This window comes from Denticeps clupeoides, chromosome 20, assembly GCF_900700375.1.
Source record: "Denticeps clupeoides chromosome 20, fDenClu1.1, whole genome shotgun sequence".
Lineage (NCBI taxonomy): Eukaryota > Metazoa > Chordata > Actinopteri > Clupeiformes > Denticipitidae > Denticeps > Denticeps clupeoides.
Genome location: NC_041726.1, coordinates 16744730 through 16768696, shown reverse-complemented (window position 1 = coordinate 16768696; position 23967 = coordinate 16744730). Strand labels below are relative to the sequence as shown.

Genomic DNA, 23967 nt, shown 5'->3' with positions numbered 1-23967 from the left:
CTAGACAGTGGGACCATACCTGCACGGCAAAGCATCGTCCCCTCAGGGCTCGAGGTTGTCTCCTATGAAGAATGGCAAATCAGCCTCCCCAGTGGGAGATTTATGCCAGACCCCCCACCCAATGATGGAGTTGACAGAATGTGAGGTAGTGGTGGATCCTCAGGTAGTGATTGAATTAATGACTAAACTCGTCAATTAGGATAGAGTTGAATGAGGTCTTGCAGACACCCCAGCTTGTGAATGCAGTGGAAAGCTTGGAGATTCCACAAGCTGAGCAGGTCCAGGAAGATGTGGAAATGGTTCCATCTGGCCCAGCAAATTCCTGTGAAATGGTTGGTGCTGAGATGGGGGCATGGCCCATTACCAGAGCCTGGAGGTGCATGGAGTTGCCTCTACGATGTGGAATTGTGTAATGCCAATTCTGGAACCGTTGTGCCAGCTGTGTGGGGCTGAAGTGAGAACAGCCAGCCAGTTTGGTAAGCATTTTGCTATCCGGCATGCCATGAGTATTAGGAACAAGTGCTGGAAATGTGAGCGGACCAATACCAGCAGCCACTCAATTGCATGCCACATCCCTAAGTGTAAGGATGTGGTTGCAAGGGCAGATATGAGTGGCTCAGAGTTTGACTGTGAACTCTGTGAAGGATGTTCGGAACAAAAGTGGGGTTGATGCAGCACAAAAGGCGCGCAAACAAACAAGTGCACAATGAGGAACGGTTGGCTAGGTACAAGGGACTACAAGGTGAGGTGAAGAGAAATAGGCTATGGTCCTCTGAACAAATTTGAGTCTCTGATAAGACTGGAGGCTGTGTTTGAAAGTAGTAAAACACAGAACCAGTGCATTACATTTACATTTACAGCATTTACCAGACGCCCTTATCCAGAGCGTCTTACAATCAGTAGTCCATGAGATCCACAGACAATGTCCATGAGATCCACAGACCTTTATCGGCAAGTCCCACATCAGTAAGAAATGGATTGCTCAGGGTAATAGATTCTGTGTATTCTGAGGCAGTGGTGGGCTAGCGGTTAAGGAAGCGGCCCCGTAATCAGAAGTTTCCCGGTTCGAATCCAGAGCTGCCAGGTAGCACCGTCCCCACACACTGCTCGTCCGGTGCCTGTAGAAAGGATCAAGCTGTCACAGTGGCTGAGGGTTTTAAACTTGTTTGCTCTACCGAGGCTAATCTATCAGGCAGATCTGGGAAATGCGACTCCGGGTTCTTTGGAGAAGTTGGATGACATCAGGAGGAAGGCACTGAAAGAGTGATTACACTTGCCGCTGTTGACCTGCGATGGCTTACTGTACAGCCGAAACAGGGACGGAGGACTGGGACTGCTGAGCCTTGAAAAGGCAGTCCCAAGAATCCAAGTTGATTGTATCCTCATCTCTCGGACTCCTGTGATATTTGGACACGTCGCATATCCCTGATCCCTGATCTAGTCTGCATGAAGGACCAGGCCACTTTGTCATTGATGTTACCATCTAGTACAAGATGGGGTGTGAGGCACATAGTAGGGTGGCCGAAGAAAAAGTAACCCGTTATTTGCCTGATCGGATTAATGGTTGGAGCCTCGAGGGTTCTCGGTTGGAGTCCAAGTAAAGTGGCCCAGGGGCAACAAAGAGTTCCTGGCTGAACTCGGATCGACAATAGGCCAAAAGGCGAAGGTGGCTAGACTGATTACGGAGGACTCCTTTACTCACTTGATGCACTGCAAGACTTCTTGGTGAAAACTAGCTAGTCACAAGTTCAATCTCCTGCTCTGAGATGTGCTTGAGATGGTATTCTAAACATGCAGTGGTTTTGTGGCATTTTGAAATGTAATGTATGATTGTATACATTGTAGTATGTTAGAGTGGGGGCTCCTCCTGCACTGATGTGTGCTTGAGATGGTATTCTAAATATGCAGTGGTTTTGTGCCATATTGAAATGTAATGTACGATTGTATACATTGTAGTATGTTAGAGTGGGGGCTCCTCTGTTTTGATATGTTATGATGTAAATTGTAATAGGTAATACGAGGGTATTCCTACTGCACTGAGGTGTGCAGGAGACCTCTGGTCTAGTATGCTATGATGTGTGTGATAATATGTTATAATAGCAGGCATGATGTAGGGGTACAGTATGTTAGTGATGTTACTCATGTCTTTCTACAGTGCCGGAGTTTAAAGGATTTCCTCCTAACCTCCAATTGGCGGTCAACTGGTTAAAAAGGGGAGATGACTGCAATGACTGTGACAGGCATATTCAACCCGGAAAAGCCGGCACGGCTCAGAGAATAGAGAACAGATTCACATGCGACCATCTATGTATTTGGGAAATTATCTTGGCTGTAACTGAACTATTCAATCATCAGCTTAGAGTAATATGAATGTGCTCCGTCACATAGTTGTGGGATGACTTATTTTCTACCATAATTTGCAATAAATTCTTTAAAAATCAGAGGATGTGATTTTCTGGATTTTTTTCTCATTTTGTCTCTCATAGTTGAGGTATACCTATGATGGCCTCTCTCATCTTTTTAAGTGGTAGAACTTGCACAATTGGTGGCTGACAAAGTATTTTGCCCCACTGTGTGTGTGTGTGTGTGTGTGTGTGTGTGTGTGTGTGTATATATATATATATATATATATATATATATATATACATGTCATACAGACTTTAGATGTTAAATGTTGTTCTGATGGAAGGAAACTATGATCTTACGTTTCCTTTTTTAGTCTGCCTGAATGATTGAGGTTGTATGCTATTTTTAGGTTAACTTCTGGAACACTCTAAAGGACCTGCAATCTGTAAAGCACCAGTGTATAAATACAACAGAAAAGCAGAAAAACAGATCATGAAGACAGTAAAGTAAAGAAGGCCTTGAAAAGAAGAAGGGCTGGACAATTGCTGGCTTTTTAGATGTGGCTTGTTGTAACAGATTTTGCAGCAAACGCTGCGGTTGGTACTTCTGTCACTATCCCTTTTTGTCTCTCTCTTACTCCACTCTGCTCTCATCATCATTTTGTCTGCAGCAGTTGGAGAGTGTTGTTTTGGAGCTCTGATGGTTTCTCGCTGCCTTGTGTCCATCTAAGTCGGATAGCTTGGGGGAGATAATGTGAGGAGAGCAATTTCCTTCTTTTTTTCCCAAAGTGTGTCCCTCGTCTCTCCACGTGACCTGATTCAAAAACAGGAATATTCCTTTCATCCCCATTCTCTTTCTTTTCAGAATTGCATGCCGATCGGCCAACAGCGGGAAATCATTCTCACATCTGAAGAGCACCTCCCAGCCCTGAGATATAGACTTATGTTTCATCTGCAAAAAATAACAGAGGGTTTGAACAGAGCACACACAAACCCTGCTGTAATTAAAACAATGAGAGCTTTTTAATGAAGAGAAGCTGTCTCTTTCAACTTCTACTTCCCACTCCCATAGGATTTTACATTTTTGTTTTTCCTTTCTTCTACTTGGATGGAAAACCTGATTTGCTCTTCTCCTATGGTCACTATACAGTTTCACACACTTGACAGTTACATAGACATGGTCTATTGAATCGATGGACCATGCACGGTTAAAACGAGAGGTAAACACCTCAAATAGCACTCATGTTCTCAGCCTGTATTGCAGATGTATTTTAGAGATGCAAGTTTCCTCCATTAATTGGCCAACAAACAGCCCATTTCTGCTCTTGTCTTATTTATGAGGCCATCCAGAAGGTTTCTGTGTATGAAGGGAGTAGTGAGAGTAATGATTACACTGTATAGCAATGGCTTATAAACACGCAGTTGTTTGACGTATTTTCATCGATATTGGTTAAAAGTCCAAACATCACACGCGGTTTAATCCTATATTCCCCGCAATTGATTCTTGAAGTGAAACTTTGTCCCATGGGACCCAACTACACCAGCATTCAAAAGTAAACAAAACATCAACTAGAAAGCATAGGAACTGAGAAGTGGTCTGTGGTCACCACCTGTAGAACCACTTCTTGCCTATAATGTCCACCTAATGTCTAGCATGAGAAATTGTTTGTCAATCAGTGTTGCTTCCTAAGTGGACAGTTTGATTTCACAGAAGTGTGATTGACTTGGAGTTTCATTGTGTTTTTATGTGCTACCTATATCTGTGAAGATTCCAGGTGAATTTCTCTGAACGTTGAATCATGGCAACTGGACTTTCTTTCTTTAAAGGGATGGATTTTATTTTTAAATCGACTTCACCAATCCCATGCCATCCACCATCCCTCACCAGCAAGCTGACAAGCATCCAATCAGGTGACTGTCAGGGGGTGAAATTTCAATGGTTTAATAACAAATGCCACTCCATGTGTGTTGGCCCACTGCGGAAACGAGAGAGTCTGTCACCAGGCAAATACCTGACAGAAAGAGGGAGAGCCAGCAAGTGACTTAAGTGTGACGCATTAGGAGTGACAGACACAGACACATACCTCCATACCCTACACAAGACCCAGTATGATGGGCTACATTAGTCAAATCCACCCCTGTTCTGCCTATGCCATTCAGCTCTTTCCTTGCTGTTCTTGGATAACAGATTGCCAGACACACACCATCAGTTTGGTTATGACCAAGGCTTGTAAAACACCCCACATTAATTCTTTACTTTCCGCTTTAGGCACAGCTGGGGTGTACAGTGCTCTCGTCAGACACTCTCGTCAGTCATTGGCCTTCCTGCAGTGGGAATCGACAGCGAATTCAGAGTGAAATTCAGAACCATAACTGCTGCCAGACAGGAGTGACACATGTTGTGGGCTTTGAGTGAGATGTGTAATGTTATCTTAATTTGATTACTGTTTCACACTGTGAAGTCTGGATGAGAAATGCATGTTTATGAGGAATAATTAATAAATTAGAATGTAATCATGACTGAAGAAGAAAATGTCTCCCAACATTAGATTGCAACATTCCTGGCCCAAAGTAAAAGTCTGATTAGACATACTGTTTATGTTTTTTGTAGTAGAAGTTAACTGCTACTATAATCAAGCCTAAGTAAGATGATCCTTTAAGATAAGATGAAGCCTTATTTTTCTCACAATTGGGAAAGTGATGCCTTACACGAAAACTTACATTTCCATTAGGCATATTACATCAATATGGCAACTGCAAATTAGTCTTTTGTTATTATTAAAAATGAAGTTGAATGGTCAGTTCTGAGAACATAGTGCCAGCCACAAATACTGTAATGACATAAGGCATTCTGTAGGTCTCAAAAGGAGTCATGTGATCAAAAATAATGTGATAAAAAAAATACTTTGTGACCACCGAGTCAACATTAAAGATCCACAAGATCATGTGAACGATCTACTGGATAAGTGAGGTGTCTATAGCCTCCAGCTCTGTAGATCTCTACAGAGTGTTTACTAGAGTACACTGCAAGAGAGAATTATGGCCTAACTGCCCATGGTTCCTTCTGTCTTACTCGTCTGTGACTCTGACTGTTCCATAGAGGGTTTTTCTGCACAAGTGTGACCCCAGGCACCATGGAGAGGCCTGCTGGTCTATTGAGAGCTGTGCATTACTCACCACTGAGAGCCCTATGCCACCAATATGAGGGCTGACCAGCACCCACCATTGAGAGGTGCTGAGAGGTACATTCTCAGGTTAAACTCTTGTCTGGGTTCAGAACTGGGTTCAGTATGATACTGAATTTAGAGGGTCTATTGGAACATTTCAGGTGCTCATGAAAAAATTGGTGCATATAATGTGAGAAAAAGTGAAAATTCTACATTATTTTTTAGGCAGAAGTCTGGTGGGTTTCTCAACACTTTGATTATCAAATAGAGCATTTAGCTGTAAGTGGTACATTTGGCCATGGCTCAACAGTAGTGAACTAGTATGAGCATGGAAAATGAGCGGCGTGAGGACATAATCAGGTCAAGAGCTCAAACTCAACCTATGACTCATCCTTCGACTTTGTTGTCCAAGTGATCACATCCATTCCTCTTTATGTAACATACACAAACACGGACCTTTCTGGGTGATGTTGTGTGTGTGTTGTGTCAATCAGGTCAGTCACAGCACTATTGACCAAGGCTTCCTGCTCAGACAAACTCCTGTCTGTTATCTCCATCTCCTAATCCTCCTCCTGTCTCTCTCTCACACATCTTCGCTCAGCTTGTGTTCAGTGAGAGGACCAGTGTACCCTTCAAACCACCCTTGGTCTACAACAAGGACACAAGCTGATTCTTTCAGAGCTTTAGCATCTTCAGTGTGTCCTTGTCAACTATGATAATTTGTGCTCTCCTTCTCTCCATTTTTTTAAATTCACTACTAGAGCCAGTTCTGAAGTGTCGTTGCAAAAAATCCTACAGTTCCTGGGGCTGAATTTGAATACATTTTATTTACCTCTTTTGTAATGATTAAGAAGTAGAGTTTTAAAATAGTGAAGACCATGCTCCAGTCGTCCCAGCCTTGTCTTGTTTTCGGCTCATTGAGTTTACCTATGTTTGAGTTAATTTTATGTATATTGTTTTGCAAAAACACCAGCTCTTCATACTTGCTGCAAATTCACATTTTCAGATATTCATATTGGAGCTGTGAAAGCTGAACAATTTTTATGAATTTTATGAATTGCTGTATAGTGCACTCTTATGATCACATGAACAACACAGTCACCAGAAGAGAACTAGAGAACCAGAGGAAGCCCACACCAAGAGAGGGAAAGCACACCAACTCTGCACATGTGAAGCCGAAATCTGGATTCAGACTCACTGAATCCATCACCATCATGGCACTTGGTGGCCTTGTTCCCTGAACTTTGTTGATCTGGAGTTTATGGTATCAGGTTGTAATGGTTTAGGTTACTGTGTAGGGGAGTAAATTCTGATGAAGCATGCAGAGAAAGGAGACCCACTGGGAAGAAAGAGAATCTCACGTCACTGCTGGGGTTTCCATCATGCTCTCTGCATGAGGACCTGGGCAGATGACTAACTCCGCCCACAGCATAGTGACATACTACCAGAATATACAACTGTTGCAAGGTGAATGCTGACATTGTCATCATGTGACGATGTAGAAAATGTATGGGACAATCGAATTGTGAGGCCATTGAAGGTACACACGTCTATATCCTTATGTCACGGGTGGGCTGGACATGGCGATGAAGGAGGACGCATTCGCACGATCACAGGACAGGGGTTTAATATAAAATACACAAGACAAGGGAACATGAACACGCACAATGTCCCGACGGCAAACAGACACGAACAGGATAGTTTTATACAATTATATAAATAGACAGCAGGTGAACACGATCAGGGAACATTACACAGGACGAACATGAAACTCCGGTCCGGACTCCGGATCCGGAGTCAACCCCTGCCGGTCCGGATCATGACACCTTAATTAAACTCATTTAAACATGAGATGATGTCATGAACCTTTTTACTGTGTAATCTGCCATTTTGGAGAATGGAACAAAATACAAATAATTATCTAGATAATGACTAAGAATCAAATTCTGGTGAAACCAAATCAGTGTAAAGTGGTGTGATATATAATTTTTTAATTTTTAATTTACCCATAATTTTTCTCCAACAGAAGGGGCACCCAATAGGACAATATAGGGCACCATTTGAGACCCATAATTATGTTGGAGCATCCTAGTACTTTACAGTACTTTATAACAGGACCCATTGTCTGCAATAGTATATACTGTGAGTGCATGGAGCATATGAAGACTATGAGGACGCTCTTTTTGAAGAACCTTTTTTAATGTACTACATATGTTTGTTCTACAACATTAAGTGAGTTAGTAAACATTAAAGACTCATAAATGAGTAGGTGTGTAAAGTCTTTCACACTTTCTCTACTAGAAAAGCATTTATTAAGGTAGAGTTAGCCCAAGGTATAAGCAAACTAAGCGGTCAAGGACAAGCTGTTTAAACCATGTCTGTCAAAAGGATTTATCCCTCTGGAGTAGAAAAAGAAAGAAAGGGTGACTGGAGGAAGGGTAAATTAATATTTACAGTAGGGTTGTAATGGTACATGTATTAGTACCAAACTGTTCCTGGTTTGGTGCTCTCAATCATATGAAGAAGACTGACTAACCTAATCTGGAATATAGAAACCTTAAACTCTTTATCTACAGGATATAAAGCAAGAGTAGAGATGATGGTACTGTAACATCATGGTATGATGTTACAGTACGGGTGGTGGTAGAAACCTAGTGGGTAACTCGCCTATGAACCAAAAGACCCATGTTCAAATCCCACTTACTACCATTGTGTCCCTGAGCAAGACAGTTAACCCTACGTTGCTCCAAGGGGACTGTACCTGTAACTCCTGATTGTGAGTCGCTCTGGATAAGGGTGTCTGATAAATGCTGTAAATGTAAAAGTAAATGGTATGACATAATGTATATTTTGTATGTGAAATTATGATAAAAAATGTAAACGCTGTATGGTGCTGCTCATCAGAATGTTCCAGAGAACAGTGTGCTTTCAGGGATTGAACCTGGTCTTCTGGTTCAGAGGCTGGTGACCCTACAGTCATGACCAAAAGTTTTGAGAATGACACTGGTTTTCACAAAGTTTGCTTTTTTCGGTTGTTTCTGTGGTGTATTGTATTGTATTGTAGCATTAGCAAACTGAATCACCTTAAGGAGATTTTTTTGGGTACACTGAAGCCTTTTTCACAACACTTGAAACTCTCTCCTTGATTTTTTTTGATGATTAGTTAAATGGTGGCTTTAGGCACAATCTTAGTAGTAGCAATATCCTTACCTGTGAAGCAATTTTTATGCAACACAATGATGACTGCACATGTTTTGTGTCATTCTTAAAACTTTTTGCCATGACTGTAGATCAAGATGGTGGGGCTCCTCAACTCAAATTCAACTCAAAAGGCTTGGACAATGAATGCGACATTAATGATGATTGTTTAATTGCATGTGTCTATGTGTTTCAGAAATTGACCAAGGTGGCTGTGGAGATCCAGGTATTCCATCTTATGGAAAGCGGGAAGGAACAGGTTTTAGGCATGGAGATCATCTCTATTTTGAGTGTTTGCCAGCGTTTGACTTAATGGGGAAGAAGAACATCACCTGCCAGAAGAACAACCAGTGGTCAGCCAAAAAACCCAGTTGTGTGTGTGAGTAGCAAATCTTCCCTCAGATTTACTATGAGTTCAGTGAGTGTGTTTGGCTCGATTTTACTGCAGAAGGAGTTGGTAAAACATTCCTATGCAACTCACATCCATTATAGATCATAAAATGCATGTATTATAATAGGCAGTGCATTATAAATTACTGTCTCCAGCGCTCAATTATGTATGCACTTACAGTGAATTATAGATGCAAGCTCAATGTGAAGCATTCCCAAAAAGTTCCACGACACCAAGAATCACAACATTTTCACTTCCTTCTCTGAGGTGGAATTGGGTTCTTCACCAACAAAAGCATAAAAAAGTGAAATGGGAGTATCGGGAACATGTCGGGGTTTTTTTGGATCAAAGTCAGATCTTTGTAGGAGTGCATGCTGGAAAATGGATAAGCAGCAAGCAACTGACACCATTAGGGTCTTCAAAGCTTGGAACAAACTGAGGTTTCACACAAAACAGAAAAAAACACTTCCTGATGAGGCCAATGCAGGTTAGCATCATAATGAGTCTAACTTTGTTTTTCCTTTTCATACAAGCTACGCCTTTTGATTAGAATATAAGAGAGCAATGACCTAATTGAACAAATCATGGTCTTTGATGGAAGCATTAATATAAAATTTGAGAGATCATTTTTGGTTCCAGTTTGCATTACACTACCAATATTGACTAAATAGCAACTCTGAATTTCCTTTCCTTATACAATGCAAAGTTTGTCACATGCAGACTAGATCAGGGCACTGTTTTTGCATTTGAATTGTTTTTTCAATCATGAATAAAGTTTTTTTGTATTTCCGAGCAGTATGCATCATGGCAGGAGGTACCTTTGTGTCAAGAAATTCATAATACAAGACATTCACAATAGGCTGTCTGTGTTTGTACCAATGTACGTATATGTATGGAGTATTTGACAAATCTTTTTTTGGTTGTTTGGCATGTGGTTAAAATGGCTTGTCTTATTTAATCACCGGTGCATTTTGGGAATAATGCGTTTTAAAACAATCAGACTGACATCTTGCCATTCTGCTTAAAAGCCAGGGCTGTTTGCACCTTGAGAGATCCCAGTGGTAAAATAGCCAAGTAGTAAAACAGAATTCTCTAATGAATGAAAAATAATGCTTATTTTGTGCAATATGTCAGACTTCATATTCTCTAGCACATTATATTATAACAGAAAGCACAATTAAATTGCAAACCAAAAATTACCAGATTGTTTGAACAAACAATTAAGAGGGTTTTGAATTGTTCCCACAATTTGTAAGACATGATAACAACTCTCATGATTCATCAATCTCATTAGCTAGGTGCTGAGTCCATTCTCAACCTCGAGTGTTGTTGCTAAAGCATTAGCCACCCAGTTATCCTAATGTAGGTACAAAAAGAACATTTGCCTCAGGGTTTGATTTGCTAAAGTGCAAGAGTCTATTGTCTATTTGTGGCTAGCATGTTGTTATTTTTTGTTGTCACCAGGCAAACCTGAATGCTCTCCTCTTTAATGCATTTTTGAATGCTAATTCATGTTCTAAACAGACAGGGATGTTATAGATCTGTGTGCTAAATAACCATGTAAAAGATCATGGCAGCATGCTATTGTTGGCCCGCTGTAGGCGGAAGGCTTGAGAGAGGCCGAGGTTATTTAACACATTTTCAGAGCCATGAATGAGACAGATCATTGATTCCTCAGAGCACTACACTCACCCACAGAGGTTGCATGTTCCTTTAACAGTGCCATTGATTAGTGCCAGTGCTCAGAATCAGTCTCTCCTGTTACAAGACGTGTAACTCTGCTCAGTGTCACGTCCGGGTTCAAACCCAGCTGTGAATCTCATATATCCAAACACTGTGATGCACATCTTTTCATATGCCACACTGGTTAGCGACATTTGCCAGAGAAGACTGTGTGACATCCTACATGGCAGATGTCTGCTGTTACTTTAATTCTAATGGGCAATTTTCAAAAAACACTTTTGAAGGTACTGAATTGACAGACACTCTAGAGGAATCACTTGAATTAATTTGACTCTTTTCAGAAAATGCCATCTATTGAAGTGATGGTTGATCCACTGAGTCTGGGTAAGCAGACTAACTCTGGAATTATGTAGTTCCTGAAGGAGGCAAAGAAAGTGCTCTTTTGCTTGCTCTATATCTCACACATAGTTAAATGAACAGTGCTGTGGTCATCTCCACACATTTCCACACCTGTGTTTAAAATGTCTTGATGCATACACAAGTCTATCTCAAGGCTCAAGGCTTGTTGATGCCATTGTCAGCATCATTAATATAAACTCTTTGTTGATCTAAATGCAAATGCATTATCCCTCGGTATCCTTATCGGCGAGTACTGAAATGCAAGTACTCATACACGCACTCATTTTCCAAAAAAGTGGAATCGGTGAATCACTAATTTGTCATTTAAAATAAATGTTTTTCATTCCAGACTAGTCCCTTTTTTGGTTAAATTATATGACTAAAGCTGTAAATTTAAATCATGTTTTAATTAAGTACTCGGTATCCTTATCGGCGAGTACTGAAATGCAAGTACTTTCAAAGACCACAAATTAGGGATGCATCAATTCCACTTTTTTGGAAAACGAGTGCGAGTATGAGTACTTGCATTTCAGTACTCGCCGATAAGGATACCGAGTACTTAATTAAAACATGATTTAAATTTACAGATAACAGCTTTAATCATATAATTTAACAAAAAAGGGACTAGTTTGGAATTAAAAACATTTATTTTAAATGAAAACATGTTGTATGCAACATATTACAGAATAAATAATTATATATAATAAAAAAAAGGGGGTTATTTTCACAGCACGTGGATTGTCTCTGGACATTTTCTCTCGTCTTGCAAGAGTTTGCTGCAGCGTGGGTTGTGCTGGTTTAGAAGCGTGGATAAACTCTTTGTATTTTAGGTGATTAAATTACTTGTGTTAAATGCGCTTTTGAGCCTCTGGACAATTTCGCTGAGCACAATTTGCAGTCTGCCTTTGTTTTGTCGTTCTCATTTACTTTGAAATAGTTCCACACAGCTGACATGTCTCGTCTTCTCCCCGCTCTCAGCTGGGGCTGGGCACTTTGAACCTGTGATTAACCCCTTACAAGCCGCTCAAACCCTGGCACCCGGTTTACATTTGCTCTAGTTCCATTGTAACACCAATGTTTCACTGAGCTTTTTTTCAGCTTTTTTGCATTGAAGCAGCTAAGAATGATTTCCAGAGACATCAAACTAAATAAGATACACATTTTCCTTAGTATAGTAAGGGATGGGCATATAGATTAATTAATTTAAATGTCCCTTCTATCTGTGCAAACCACCACTGAACACACCCAGTTCAACAGCACACTCCTCGTTTGTACCTTATATTGTCCTGTGCTTGAAATAATTTGGATTGTTTATTTGTTAACCTGTAAAATCTTAACCTTTGAACAGACAGAAGTAAAAAGTGATTTAATCTAGCAATTTATTACAATGGAAAGTACATGGCCTTTGGCTCATGGTTAATAAAAAATAGTGTTAATATGATGTGGGCTACTTTTCAGGCCATGATAGTAAATTGTAAAAATATGTTTTAGAATATAGGAGTGAAACAAGAGTATTTAAGATTTGACCCCTCAACTCCTGGGCAGTAAAACACCATGAAGTTCCATTTAAATTATGATGATATGATTTAACTGTGGCATTAACCTTAAAATAGATTCTGTGCAAACAATAACAGAGAAGAGAGAATAGAAAGAAGAATAAATAGCAAGGACTCTGCTTGACGTTTGCCACTGAAGGCTCTCTTTGTACATGAGCAAATGAAGGTTATCAGACATGGTGATTGTATGTGGATGGAAGGCTGACACAAAGGACATCAATAGAGCCTTTTTCAGTCCAGGCTCAGGAGCGGAGGTGAGAATGGCCTTTTGTTGAGTGGTGTTAAGGATTAGTGATAGCAGAGCCCATTGTCTCAGGAAGCTAATTAACCTTAGTCATTTAGGTTTCTCTTCTCTACCGTCTGGGGTCCTAATATGAAATGCCAAAAACACCCATTTTTCCTGGAGGAGCACACATGGCAGAGTGAATAAATGAATCCCAGATGAGTCACTGTGTGCACTATTTCCTGTGTTCATTGAGTTATTTTTTTCTCTTTCCTCTAACCAACCAGTCTCCTGTTTCTTCAATTTCACCACCCCATCGGGAGTCCTCCTGTCTCCCCACTACCCACAAGACTACGGGAACAACATGCACTGCGTCTGGCTGATTATTGCCAAGCCTGAAAGCCGCATCAACCTGGCCTTCAATGACCTCAGCATGGAGAAGCAGTTTGACTTCTTGTCCATAAAAGACGGGGGCAAAGCTGAGTCGCCCATCTTGGGCACATTCTCTGGCGATGTCCTGCCTACACCCATCACCACCAGTGGTCATGTGGCACGTCTGGAGTTCTTGACTGACCACACCTACACCGATCGAGGTTTCAACATCACCTTTACAAGTAAGACTGTCCCAATCATAGACAATGTTTAATGTACCTGAACATTTTATTAATACTAATGTATTGGTGAAATAATTGACTGCAGGTTGATTCATACACTCAATACTTTAAAATATGCAATTTGCTTGTCAGCTTGTAGTTTTGGTATTCAGGTCCTACGTTTTTAGTTTAGCTCATCCAAGAATTCTTATCCAAGAATTCATTCTTTAAATGGATTTTGACTCAGAGAATGGGAAATGAATTGATTTGCATGATTCCCTGCTCTATTTCAGTAATTACTGTCCTTGTTGGTGCACTGGCCAGAGCACCATCATCGCACGTGAAGGCAGAAAATGAATAAAGCAGGATCTGGGTTATACATATTTTACACAGAGTGCCTAGAAAATCTTCTCCTTCCTCTGCGTAAAATACAGAGTGTCACGGAACAGCCCCACCTTGCTGATGAATAGGGGTTAGGTCCACAACTTAATCTGCATATTTGAAAGTTATTAAGTGCGAGGTAAAAACTAAAAGTTTTCCTTTCCTGAAAGCTCATGAGTGTGAGTGCTGCACTAAATTAGAACTCCTCCCCCCACAATGTTCTTCATTTTGATGTTAATAATGTTTTTTGGCAGCACACGTCTGCCTGTGCACATTTCTGCCAACTTAACATTGAATTGGAGCCCTTATATCTTTTTACTTCCTATGATATGATGAATCATAACTCAAGGAAAAAAATGTTCGTTAGTTAATGTTTGTGCATGGTTTTCAAACAATTCAAATTGTCAAAGATTTTCCACCCTTCTTCCTGTAGTTTTTCTTTGTGGTTACTTTGGAATGATTATTTTGTCGCGGGAACAGACGGCCGTGGTACGGCGCTCTGTCCTTCTGTTTGTCGGCATCTGCAGTGAGATGTTTATCGGCGGTGGGTGTCTTCCAGCTCGCGGAGGCGTAGCTGTGATTTCATCAGTGCCTCGCGCATCTGCCGTTGAGTGGAGAGGTCCGCTCGGGTCATGTAACTCACCGTCTGCTCCTGCTCTGTGCCCACAATGCACCTGGCCAAGCATGTGACACCGTCTTCCGGCAGGTGCCAGAATGACTTGCCTCAAGTCACGAGCTGAAAGAAAAAAAAGTTAAAAAGCTGTCAACTAATGAATTAATTAGTGGCTTGGAAAATAGACATATAATTGAAGTAATGAGTCTCCAGAACAGTTAATTGAAGGTGTCATAGATGGTCTGTTGCCACGTGACACCTCCACATGCTCCACGTGTTTCCTGCGTGTTTTTAAGGAGCGGGTGGACAGATCCAATCATTCATGTTAATTAAGTGCACAGAGAAGAGAGCTGAGCAGATTGCTGGCAGTTTAGCAGTGATGGTGATGAAGTGGGTACACTGTCGACTTGGGGGCAGGGGATTTCGGTGGAGTGTTCATCACTTGAGTGCTTCTATCCTCACATACTGAAAGAGAGGTGTAGGGATGAGAGACAGGCCAATGTAGCATAATCTCTGAAACCCCATTGTCGCTTTCCAGGAAAACCATGAGTTCATTAATTGCAAAAAACAAGAACAAGTGCATTGTTTTTCTCTGCCTTATTTACTTTGAGCATGGCTCTGCTTTTATCAGGGTGTGGCTCTTGCTGGCAGACTAATGAGATTGTGACCTTTTCCATGGCCTTGCAACAAAAAAAACGTAGTTTTCTGGCACTGGCCACAATTAATTTATTTTCCACAGAGCAGTGTTGGGATATGTACATTGAAATAAGTGACATTTATTAGTCAAAAGTGTTTTTTACATAATACTAACAACTGCTTATTGTAAATCTAATTAATCCTCATAATTGTATATTTTCCTTGAATATCAAAAAACTTTGTCAGAAGGGGATGATTTAAAGCTATGTTGCATTTCAAATCCTATGAGCACTTACTTTTTATGATTGAGAGGGGATTTATGTTGCCTTGAGAGATGCTGAACATGATCATTGGCTTTTTTCTCCCTCTGAAGCATTTAGGCACAATGAGTGCCCTGACCCCGGTGTGCCAGTCAATGGGAAGCGTTTCGGTGAAAGTCTGCAGCTGGGAAGCTCCATTTCTTTCCTGTGTGAGGAGGGCTTTGTGAAGACCCATGGCTCGCAGACCATCTCCTGTATCCTGAAAGATGGGAATGTAGTGTGGGACAATGCTGTACCTCGATGTGAAGGTATTTCAGGAATACACCAATTTTTCTAGCCCTTTTTCTGATTATAAAATTGCTGATCATGGCAAAAGTTGCACTGTTGGACAATACCCAGCAAGACTGATGTATGCTCGAAACCACCTGTGAATGCAAGAGTAACTTGCAAGGTTACTGCTATTTCGAGAATGACACCTTAATTACAAAATGCAAATTGCATGAACCCATTTCTTCAATCGCAAAAACCTCAAGTTTGAGGCAAAGTCACCAGAGATTTGATAGCAATTCACTTTAATATGGCCCTAGGGCACTCCAAAACTACTTACAGTTGCTCAGCTCACTGGACAGCCTGCATTTACCATTGTCCATTTTTGCAATTTACACATTGTTACGTGGAGCCACATGAATGTCAGTGAATATGTTCATCATATACTTTGTTTGCAGAAGCAGCAGAACAGATAGTCAGATTGAATAAGTGAGCTATTGCTCACTGTTTATTCTAGTTTATTTATGTGTCAAGCTTATTTATGGATTTTGGAAAGTAAGAACACCTACTTTCTTTGCACTACACACATTCTATCTCAAGTTAAGAACATTGTCGTAGCAACTGATCATCTGTGTCAGCCTAAATTAGGGCTTTACTCTAGCTAGCATGGTTACCAAACTGTTTTGATATATCTTAAACCATAAAGCTGCTGAGTGATGAGTTTTCCCTATAAGGACTTTTTAATTAGTCTACTTTCATTTGAGTAATTAGCTTGGTTTGCGAAAAGTATTTTGACGGATTACTTTAAGGAGTTTACCCTGTCAAGTTGGTAAATGAGCCAGCAACACTGAAGGTCAGAAACAGTCAGTGTCCCTGTTAACATGGTTTAATTCAGCCACCTTTACTCATCACTGCAGAATTCTAGGCTGGTGCCATAAATAAATAGCTACAACAGATTAAAAGTTTTGCCCCAGCATCAAATGTTTAATGAAATGCTTCTAGAATTGCTCCAGAATTTCCACATTAGTAAACAATATAACAACAGAAGCATAGTTTATCCATTAATTTATGCAAAATGAGGTATGGGGGAAGAAAGATAGGACAATATGCCTTCCCAGAAGTGAACATGAAGATGAAATATAATCAGAATTTCCCCCCAAAAAATCTCCACCATATACAAAGCTACAGATGTACGTTCTTCATGATTGATTGCTTTGAATCATGCCTTAGAACACATTTCTTCTCTTACAATCACATCTGTGGTCATAATATCTGGAGACTAAACATTCACAAGTTCTCCATCAAGTAATGTGTTTGTCACGGCCAATACACCTCCAGTCCACCAGGGAGTGCCAGACCAGCCGGGGAGAAAAGGAAGTAAGAGCGGGCAGCGCCAAGTATAAAAGCTAGATGACACTGAGGAGACACTGCCCGCTCTTTGACTAATTTATTTCCAGAGACGCCAGCCTTATTTCCCCAAGCCTGACTGATTGAAATCCATGACCACGACCTTTGCCTGTCCCCGACCTAGAACTTTGCCTGCCCCTCTTGTTACGACGATCTCTAAATGGATTCCCCATTGTGACCACGACCTTCGCCCGCCATTGACCTTGAGTTTGCCTGCCCCCTTTTGCAAATATGATATCCCCTGTTACCCCAGCTTCCTGCCATCCTAGACGCCCTCCCATCCAGCCTCCTTCCTAAACCTTTTAGCTGAACAGAATGCTAATACTGCTGCCTTACAGGGGGTTAAGGAGCTGTGTGGTTGAACAGTTTCCAAGCTTGTACAGTAACTTTCTTGCCGTAGTTTGTCATTATACATTTGTGGTATAATGTGTTGTAGCATCTGCATGACCACTCTGGGATTGCAGAATTCCAAACATCCTGACTATGTCATGAAAAGGAATCAAGAAGGGCTTGGGGTTCCTAAACCCATACTGAATCTCAAAGAGAGTCCAATTTTTTTGTAAAAGTGGTAGCAGCCTTGTGGGTAACACACTTGCCAATGAACTGGAAGACCCAAGTTCAAATCCCACTAACTACCATTGTGCCCTTGAGCAAGATACTTAACCCTAAGATCCTCCAGGGGGACTATCCCAGTAACTACTGATTGTAAGTTGCTCTGAATAAGGGCGTCTGATAAATGCCATAAAGGTACATTTGTTGGCATCCATCTAAACCTGAACACAAACCATATGTGGACTTTTTAACTGTAATGCTTGAAAGCTTCTTTACGTTTACTTCTGTCAGATTTACAATGCTCTTTTGTGCTTAATCCATAGTGTCTGCATTATTTGACCAGGCACTGTCCTACTAATAATGAATCTATGGCAATGCTATAGCAAAAATTCAATCTGGGACTAATTAAAACTGACAACGAAGTTCAACATGTGCCAATGTCTTGATTGGAACAATTTATGAATTCATGCTGTTTTTGGCTCCCTGTAGCTCCATGTGGAGGAGATTTGAAGGCCCCCAGTGGAATTATTTTGTCTCCTGGATGGCCCGAACTGTACAAAGAAGCCCTCAACTGTGAGTGGGTCATCGAGGCTCCTCCTGGATACCCCATCAAGATTATCTTTGACAAGTCAGTGCCTTCCCCAACCTGCTTTACCTTTTTAACTATACTTTAACATAGTGAGATAAAAGGACTACATCAGTAACTCAGCTTAATGTGTTCATTATACATTGATGTATTGTTCTGTAATGTTTCACCCACATTATCACTGTCAGTTCCATTCCACTTGCTGCCAATAATGAAATGTTCATATTCTGCATTACAAGCACAAAACGTTTTCCACTTTTTTTGATTGATCAGATTAAAAGTGAAAGTGAAATCAAGTGATTGTCATTGTGAAACACTGCGGCACAGCACACTGTGCACACAACGAAATGTGTCTGCTTTGCTTTTAACACATGACCCGTAGTGAGCAAGAGGGCAGCCAAAGACACCCGGGGAGCAGTGTGTAGGGATGGTACTTTGCTCAGTGGCACCTCAATGGCACCTTGGTAGTTTGGTATTCAAACCTACAAACTTCTGACTATGGATCAACTTCCTTACCCGTTAGGCAACCACTGCCCCATTGAAAATGAATTTTGGGCTGGGTGGCTATTTATTACTTCCATACGCAGGGCAGCATGAAAAGATTTTCCTATAGCATGAGTCAAACATCCTGTTCTGCTCTATTTTGCCAGCTTCTTTTAATGTCACTTTATATTTCTAATGGCTTCATTAGAACTCATACAAGTGAGGATAAAAAAAACAAACACATTCTCATACATTCAGCAGTCCCATTCTCACGAATCAGACACCATGGACATTTGTATAACATTGCTTAACACTATAACACAATCTGAGACCTCTGATTGAGCACTGAATTTATGGAAAGAGGATATAAAAAGTGACTTGGGACCTGTACCAATCAATTGAAAACAAACATGAAAATGCTTTAAAAATATGCAATTTCTATGTGTTAAATCACCTTTTGTTTAATAATCTTACTAAACCCAAATTTTACTCTGTTGCTTGCTATAGGAGGGCACTGACAATGCACCAAACAGATTTCATTGTTGAAAAGTATCAGACAGAAGAAGGAGTTAAACAAATATCCATAGATATGTCACTACAGTGGAAAAGTGAAGAACAGTGATATTGTCCTTCCAAAACTGATGAAAGACAATATAAAAACTGTTTAGGGAGGCTGCCAAAAGACCAACAGTCTCTTGAAGGAGCTGCAAGAATACCTTTTAAGTACTGGTTGTGAAATGTGACAACAATCTCCTGTAACCTGGGTTGTGATTGGATTATGGTGAAGGGATGCAAGATGCAAGAAAACTCTCCAGACCCGGCCAGCTCCAGTGTGAAAATAATTCCAATAAATTATAGATTATGGTTGATCTTTTTCACTACATTTCAAAAACATCACTTTTCATCATAACAACACCACCATAATTATGGTGAAGCTAGGATGAGGCAGTGTCAGGTAGAATGCAATTGTGAACATTTTTAGTTTGAACATTTCCAAATTAGATTGAACATTTCCAAATTATGTTGATTTGGAACACTTTTTGCAAGGGAGAGTGAGTAAAGATCTGCCATGCTTATATACTCCTACCCAAAAAGACTGAATGTTTAAATGAAAATATGCTTCAACAATTATCCATTTTAAAATGTACATACTTATTTCAAACCTTCACATTTAAAAAATATATTGTTTTATCTTTGTTTTATTATTATACATGTTTTAGGTCACATTTAAGGTGGGAAATGTTCTGAAATTATTTATTGCGGACTAATTATTTTAGTTTTTGTTTTTTTTTTGTACACCTTTTCAATCCACTGCATTTACTTTCACTTAATCAATTTTCTTGTGTACCTCAGGTTCCGTACAGAGGTGAACTATGATGTACTGGAAGTGAGGGATGGACAATACCCCTCCTCTCCACTGATTGGTAGTTACCAGGGAACCCAGGTGCCTCAGTTCCTCATCAGCACTTCCAACTTTCTATATCTGTCATTCTCCACTGACAAAAGCCACTCGGACATTGGCTTTCGCATTAGATACGAAAGTATGTCTTATTTTCTAATATATTATACATTATGTGTATTCTTGCCCAGTCTTGAATCTGGGTCTCCAGGGTAGTGAACATGACTCTTTGGTGTGTATATACCCGGAGAAACAGTTTAAGGCTGGGTGTCTATGTGTGTCTTCTTATATTGCATCATAAGTGCACAGTTTTGGTAAAAGCTGCATACCACAATTTTGATGCTGCAGCTCAGCTGGTTTTAATCGATCTAACTAATTATCACTTAAAAGACACAATAAGCAAAACTGCTACAGTTGGGTGAGACATGAATTATAGGAATACATTAGCTGAAGTGTTGTGAGCTAAATTAACTTTATATATCTACAGTGTTGTGCAAAAGTGTTAGGCAGGTGTGAAAAACGATGCATGCACTCAAGATAGATCTGTATTGATTTGAATACAGTGTGTGATTGATTTATGGCAAGAGACAGGACACAATGCAAAGAGCATTCTCTGGAAACTGCACAACTGTCCAAAATCCAGTTCAAAGTCTGTAAAAAGCTGTGTTCAAAAACTAGGGTTTTAATGGGGAAAAGTCAGTTTTCTGATTCAAACATTTGTGTTTAGAGCAAATAATGTCTAGGTCACATCAGAGTTGTAGTGCAAATTCTCAGCTGTGCTCATTAGCACGGTATCTGTTATAGCCTAGAAAGGGGCATGCGAGGTGATATCAAACAATGTGCCATACTGCTGTCTTTGCCAAGTGTAAAGCTTGCTGCCCATGCTTTTGTGACCTCCAGTGGAAAGTGCATTATATTTTACAGATTGTAAGCCGCTTCCTATGCAAGGTGACTAATAAGCAGAGACAGGGAGGTATCAGCTCATTCTAGTGAGTCAGAGGGAAGCAATTGCTGCAGGGTTGGTTCTGTGGGTCTTATCTAAACGGAGGTCACAACAATATGGTCTACAGTTTCTAGGAGACCAGGCTCTCCTTTCATAAAGTCAGTGCCTTCACAAAGGGTAATTGTACATATACGTTGTAAAGTATCAGCCAATTTGAATTCAGATTGAATTTTTCTGGAACAATTGTTCTTACCCAAATAGTCAAAGTTTTCTGTTTGTCTATTGATGTATGAAACAGAAGGGAAACAGAAATCAGGTTTACTGAAACAAAGGCATATCTAATGGCACATGTAATGGATGGCGGAGTCTCAACAGTCCTTTAATACATGTGACACAAACAAGGAAGTGCAGGGTCGATTGGGGCAGACAAGTGAACATAGGTGTGACTCATACATTGCCAATAGACTACAGTGAAAAAATTGAACACTGGCTAAACATTTAAAAAAATTACATAATCTGTCACAGCTAATATTTTAGCATTGCAGTAATGTGATTTAACCAAGCAAACCTGTTGTAACCTGGTTATTTACATTACGTGAATAATAAAAGGTCTGACAGATTACTTTTTTTTTTAATTAAGCCAGTTTTCATTTTTTTTAGTGTAATGACATAAAGAAGAAATTTTATACAAAATTATAATAATTTTATAATTAAATTATAATAATTACAATCATTTTAATTGATGCTGAAGTGGTCTAATGATTGAAATTCTTAAACATACTTTTTCTGGATTGTCCTGGATTACTAATAAGACAATCAATGACAGTGTCTAGTCTCTGTAACAGTATATCAGTGTGTGTCTTGTACTACACAAAACTTGAATAATATAGTGATTATCAATATTGAACCATGTCAGATAATTATGTTTGTAATACAGTGAAGATTCTTCTTATGAAACTGTCTCTTCACAGCGCTGCAGCTACAGTCAGACCACTGTGTTGACCCTGGAATCCCTGTCAATGGACAGCGCCATGGCAATGACTTTTATGTAGGGGCACTGGTGACATTCAGCTGTGATGCAGGCTACACACTGAGTGATCCTGAGCCCCTGGAATGTGAGCCCAACTTTCAGTGGAGTCGACCCCTCCCCAGCTGTGATGGTATGGAATCTACTAGAGGAGGGAAGGATGTGATCAGTTGATTCTGTCTGTATAATCTATCATGGATATGTGGCATTAGGCATTTCATTCCCCCCGAATTCCATGGTCTTATTCTGCTATAAACACAACAATGTTTAGTTTTCATGCTCAAGGGTAATGATTAGAATAATTTGCATCCATAAGTTGGAATACTTCTGAAAGACACTAGAAAGTCTCATTTACTGAAGGTTTTTATAAAATGGCTGAATAAATGAATTTCTTTCCTTTTTTTCTTTCTTTTTTGTCAGCTCTCTGTGGGGGTTATATCCAAGGGAACACAGGGACCATCTTGTCACCTGGCTTTCCTGACTTCTACCCTCACAACCTGAACTGCACCTGGATGATTGAGACCTCACATGGAAAAGGTGAGCAGAGTTATGGAACTCTGGACCTGAGACCAATTGTCTTTTGTCTCCTACAGAGTGTTGACTGACTTTAAAATGAATTCTCTCAGGAGTGCAGTTCACCTTCCACACTTTCCATCTTGAAAGCCCCCATGACTACCTGCTGGTGACAGAAAACGGGAGCTTCTCACAGCCCCTGTGGAGACTTACAGGCTCCACCCTCCCACCTCCCCTTAGTGCTGGCCTTTTTGGGAACTACACTGCCCAGATCCGCTTCCTGTCTGACTTTTCTGTCTCCTACGAGGGTTTCAACATCACCTTCTCAGGTTGGTGGAGTCTAACCGTACTTAATATTGCTTGTTTATTTCAGACGCAATCACATATATTTTATAACACAATTTCAACACATATAGCCTTCAAGCTGTTATGTCACAAATGTCTCCGTCTGTCAGAGTATGACTTGGAGCCTTGTGAGGACCCTGGCGTACCCCCCTTTGGTACACGGAAGGGGCTGCAGTTTGGGGTGGGCGATGCACTTATCTTCTCCTGTTTCCCGGGTTACCGTCTGGAGGGCCTGGCCAGGGTGGTGTGTTTGGGGGGCAGACGGAGGGTGTGGAGTTCCCCTCTGCCAAGGTGTGTTGGTAGGTGGTCACATGCTTTTCTATACACATATTTACACCAACACACACAGACCCCACACACATACACAAATGCAGAGCCAAACCACATAGGTACTAAAGTAACAACCAGATCCATGCATAATAAATTTATTAATTTCATCTTCCTACATGCAGTGTGTGTTGTGAGCTGTACTTTATACACACACATTTAATGAATAAACCCTATTAAACTTCAATCAATATCAAGTAGTTGTCAAAAAGTGTCTAGTGGAACGTTAATAAAAGCTCTGCTGATCTCAAAATGTGCAAATTCCCTAGAGCAACACCTTTAATCGTAAACCCTAATAAAATGTTGGAATATCTTGGAGGCCACATTTTCTGCAATTAACAAGTGACACAGGCTCTGGGGCTGCAAGCTCAGAAAGTCATTTATTAATGTTTTGATATATATTTTTTTTACTTTAATTTGAATCAAGTAATTACTTTTTAACCATTTTTATTAGATTTTTTCAGGCTAGCTTATATGTACAGACTTATTCAGTCAGCCTGTTTTGAAATGAATATGAAATTTGACTTGCTTGGCGGCATTGCTTGCAGTTGTCCTCTTGATTATGAGTGTGTGAGGTGAGTCTTTTTTTTCTTGCTTAAAATTGGGAGTTTAAACATGAACAAAGTGCCACTGCAAAGTAGAACTAAAAATCTGCTATTCATGTATTTCTGTT

At 40.3% G+C, this 23967-nt stretch overlaps 1 protein-coding gene across 1 annotated transcript in view; it reads left to right on the top strand.

Annotated features, from left to right (window-relative positions):
• The window catches only part of csmd2 (CUB and Sushi multiple domains 2), a 242749-nt gene that overhangs the window by 132602 nt on the left and 86180 nt on the right, over positions 1–23967 (top strand). The window contains exons 13-21 of the mRNA XM_028963348.1: positions 8907–9089; positions 13250–13576; positions 15559–15753; positions 18161–18299; positions 20094–20281; positions 22054–22242; positions 22530–22646; positions 22736–22951; positions 23078–23266. Coding sequence (XP_028819181.1) covers positions 8907–9089; positions 13250–13576; positions 15559–15753; positions 18161–18299; positions 20094–20281; positions 22054–22242; positions 22530–22646; positions 22736–22951; positions 23078–23266 — 1743 coding nt within the window. The remainder of the gene's footprint in view (positions 1–8906; positions 9090–13249; positions 13577–15558; positions 15754–18160; positions 18300–20093; positions 20282–22053; positions 22243–22529; positions 22647–22735; positions 22952–23077; positions 23267–23967) is intronic.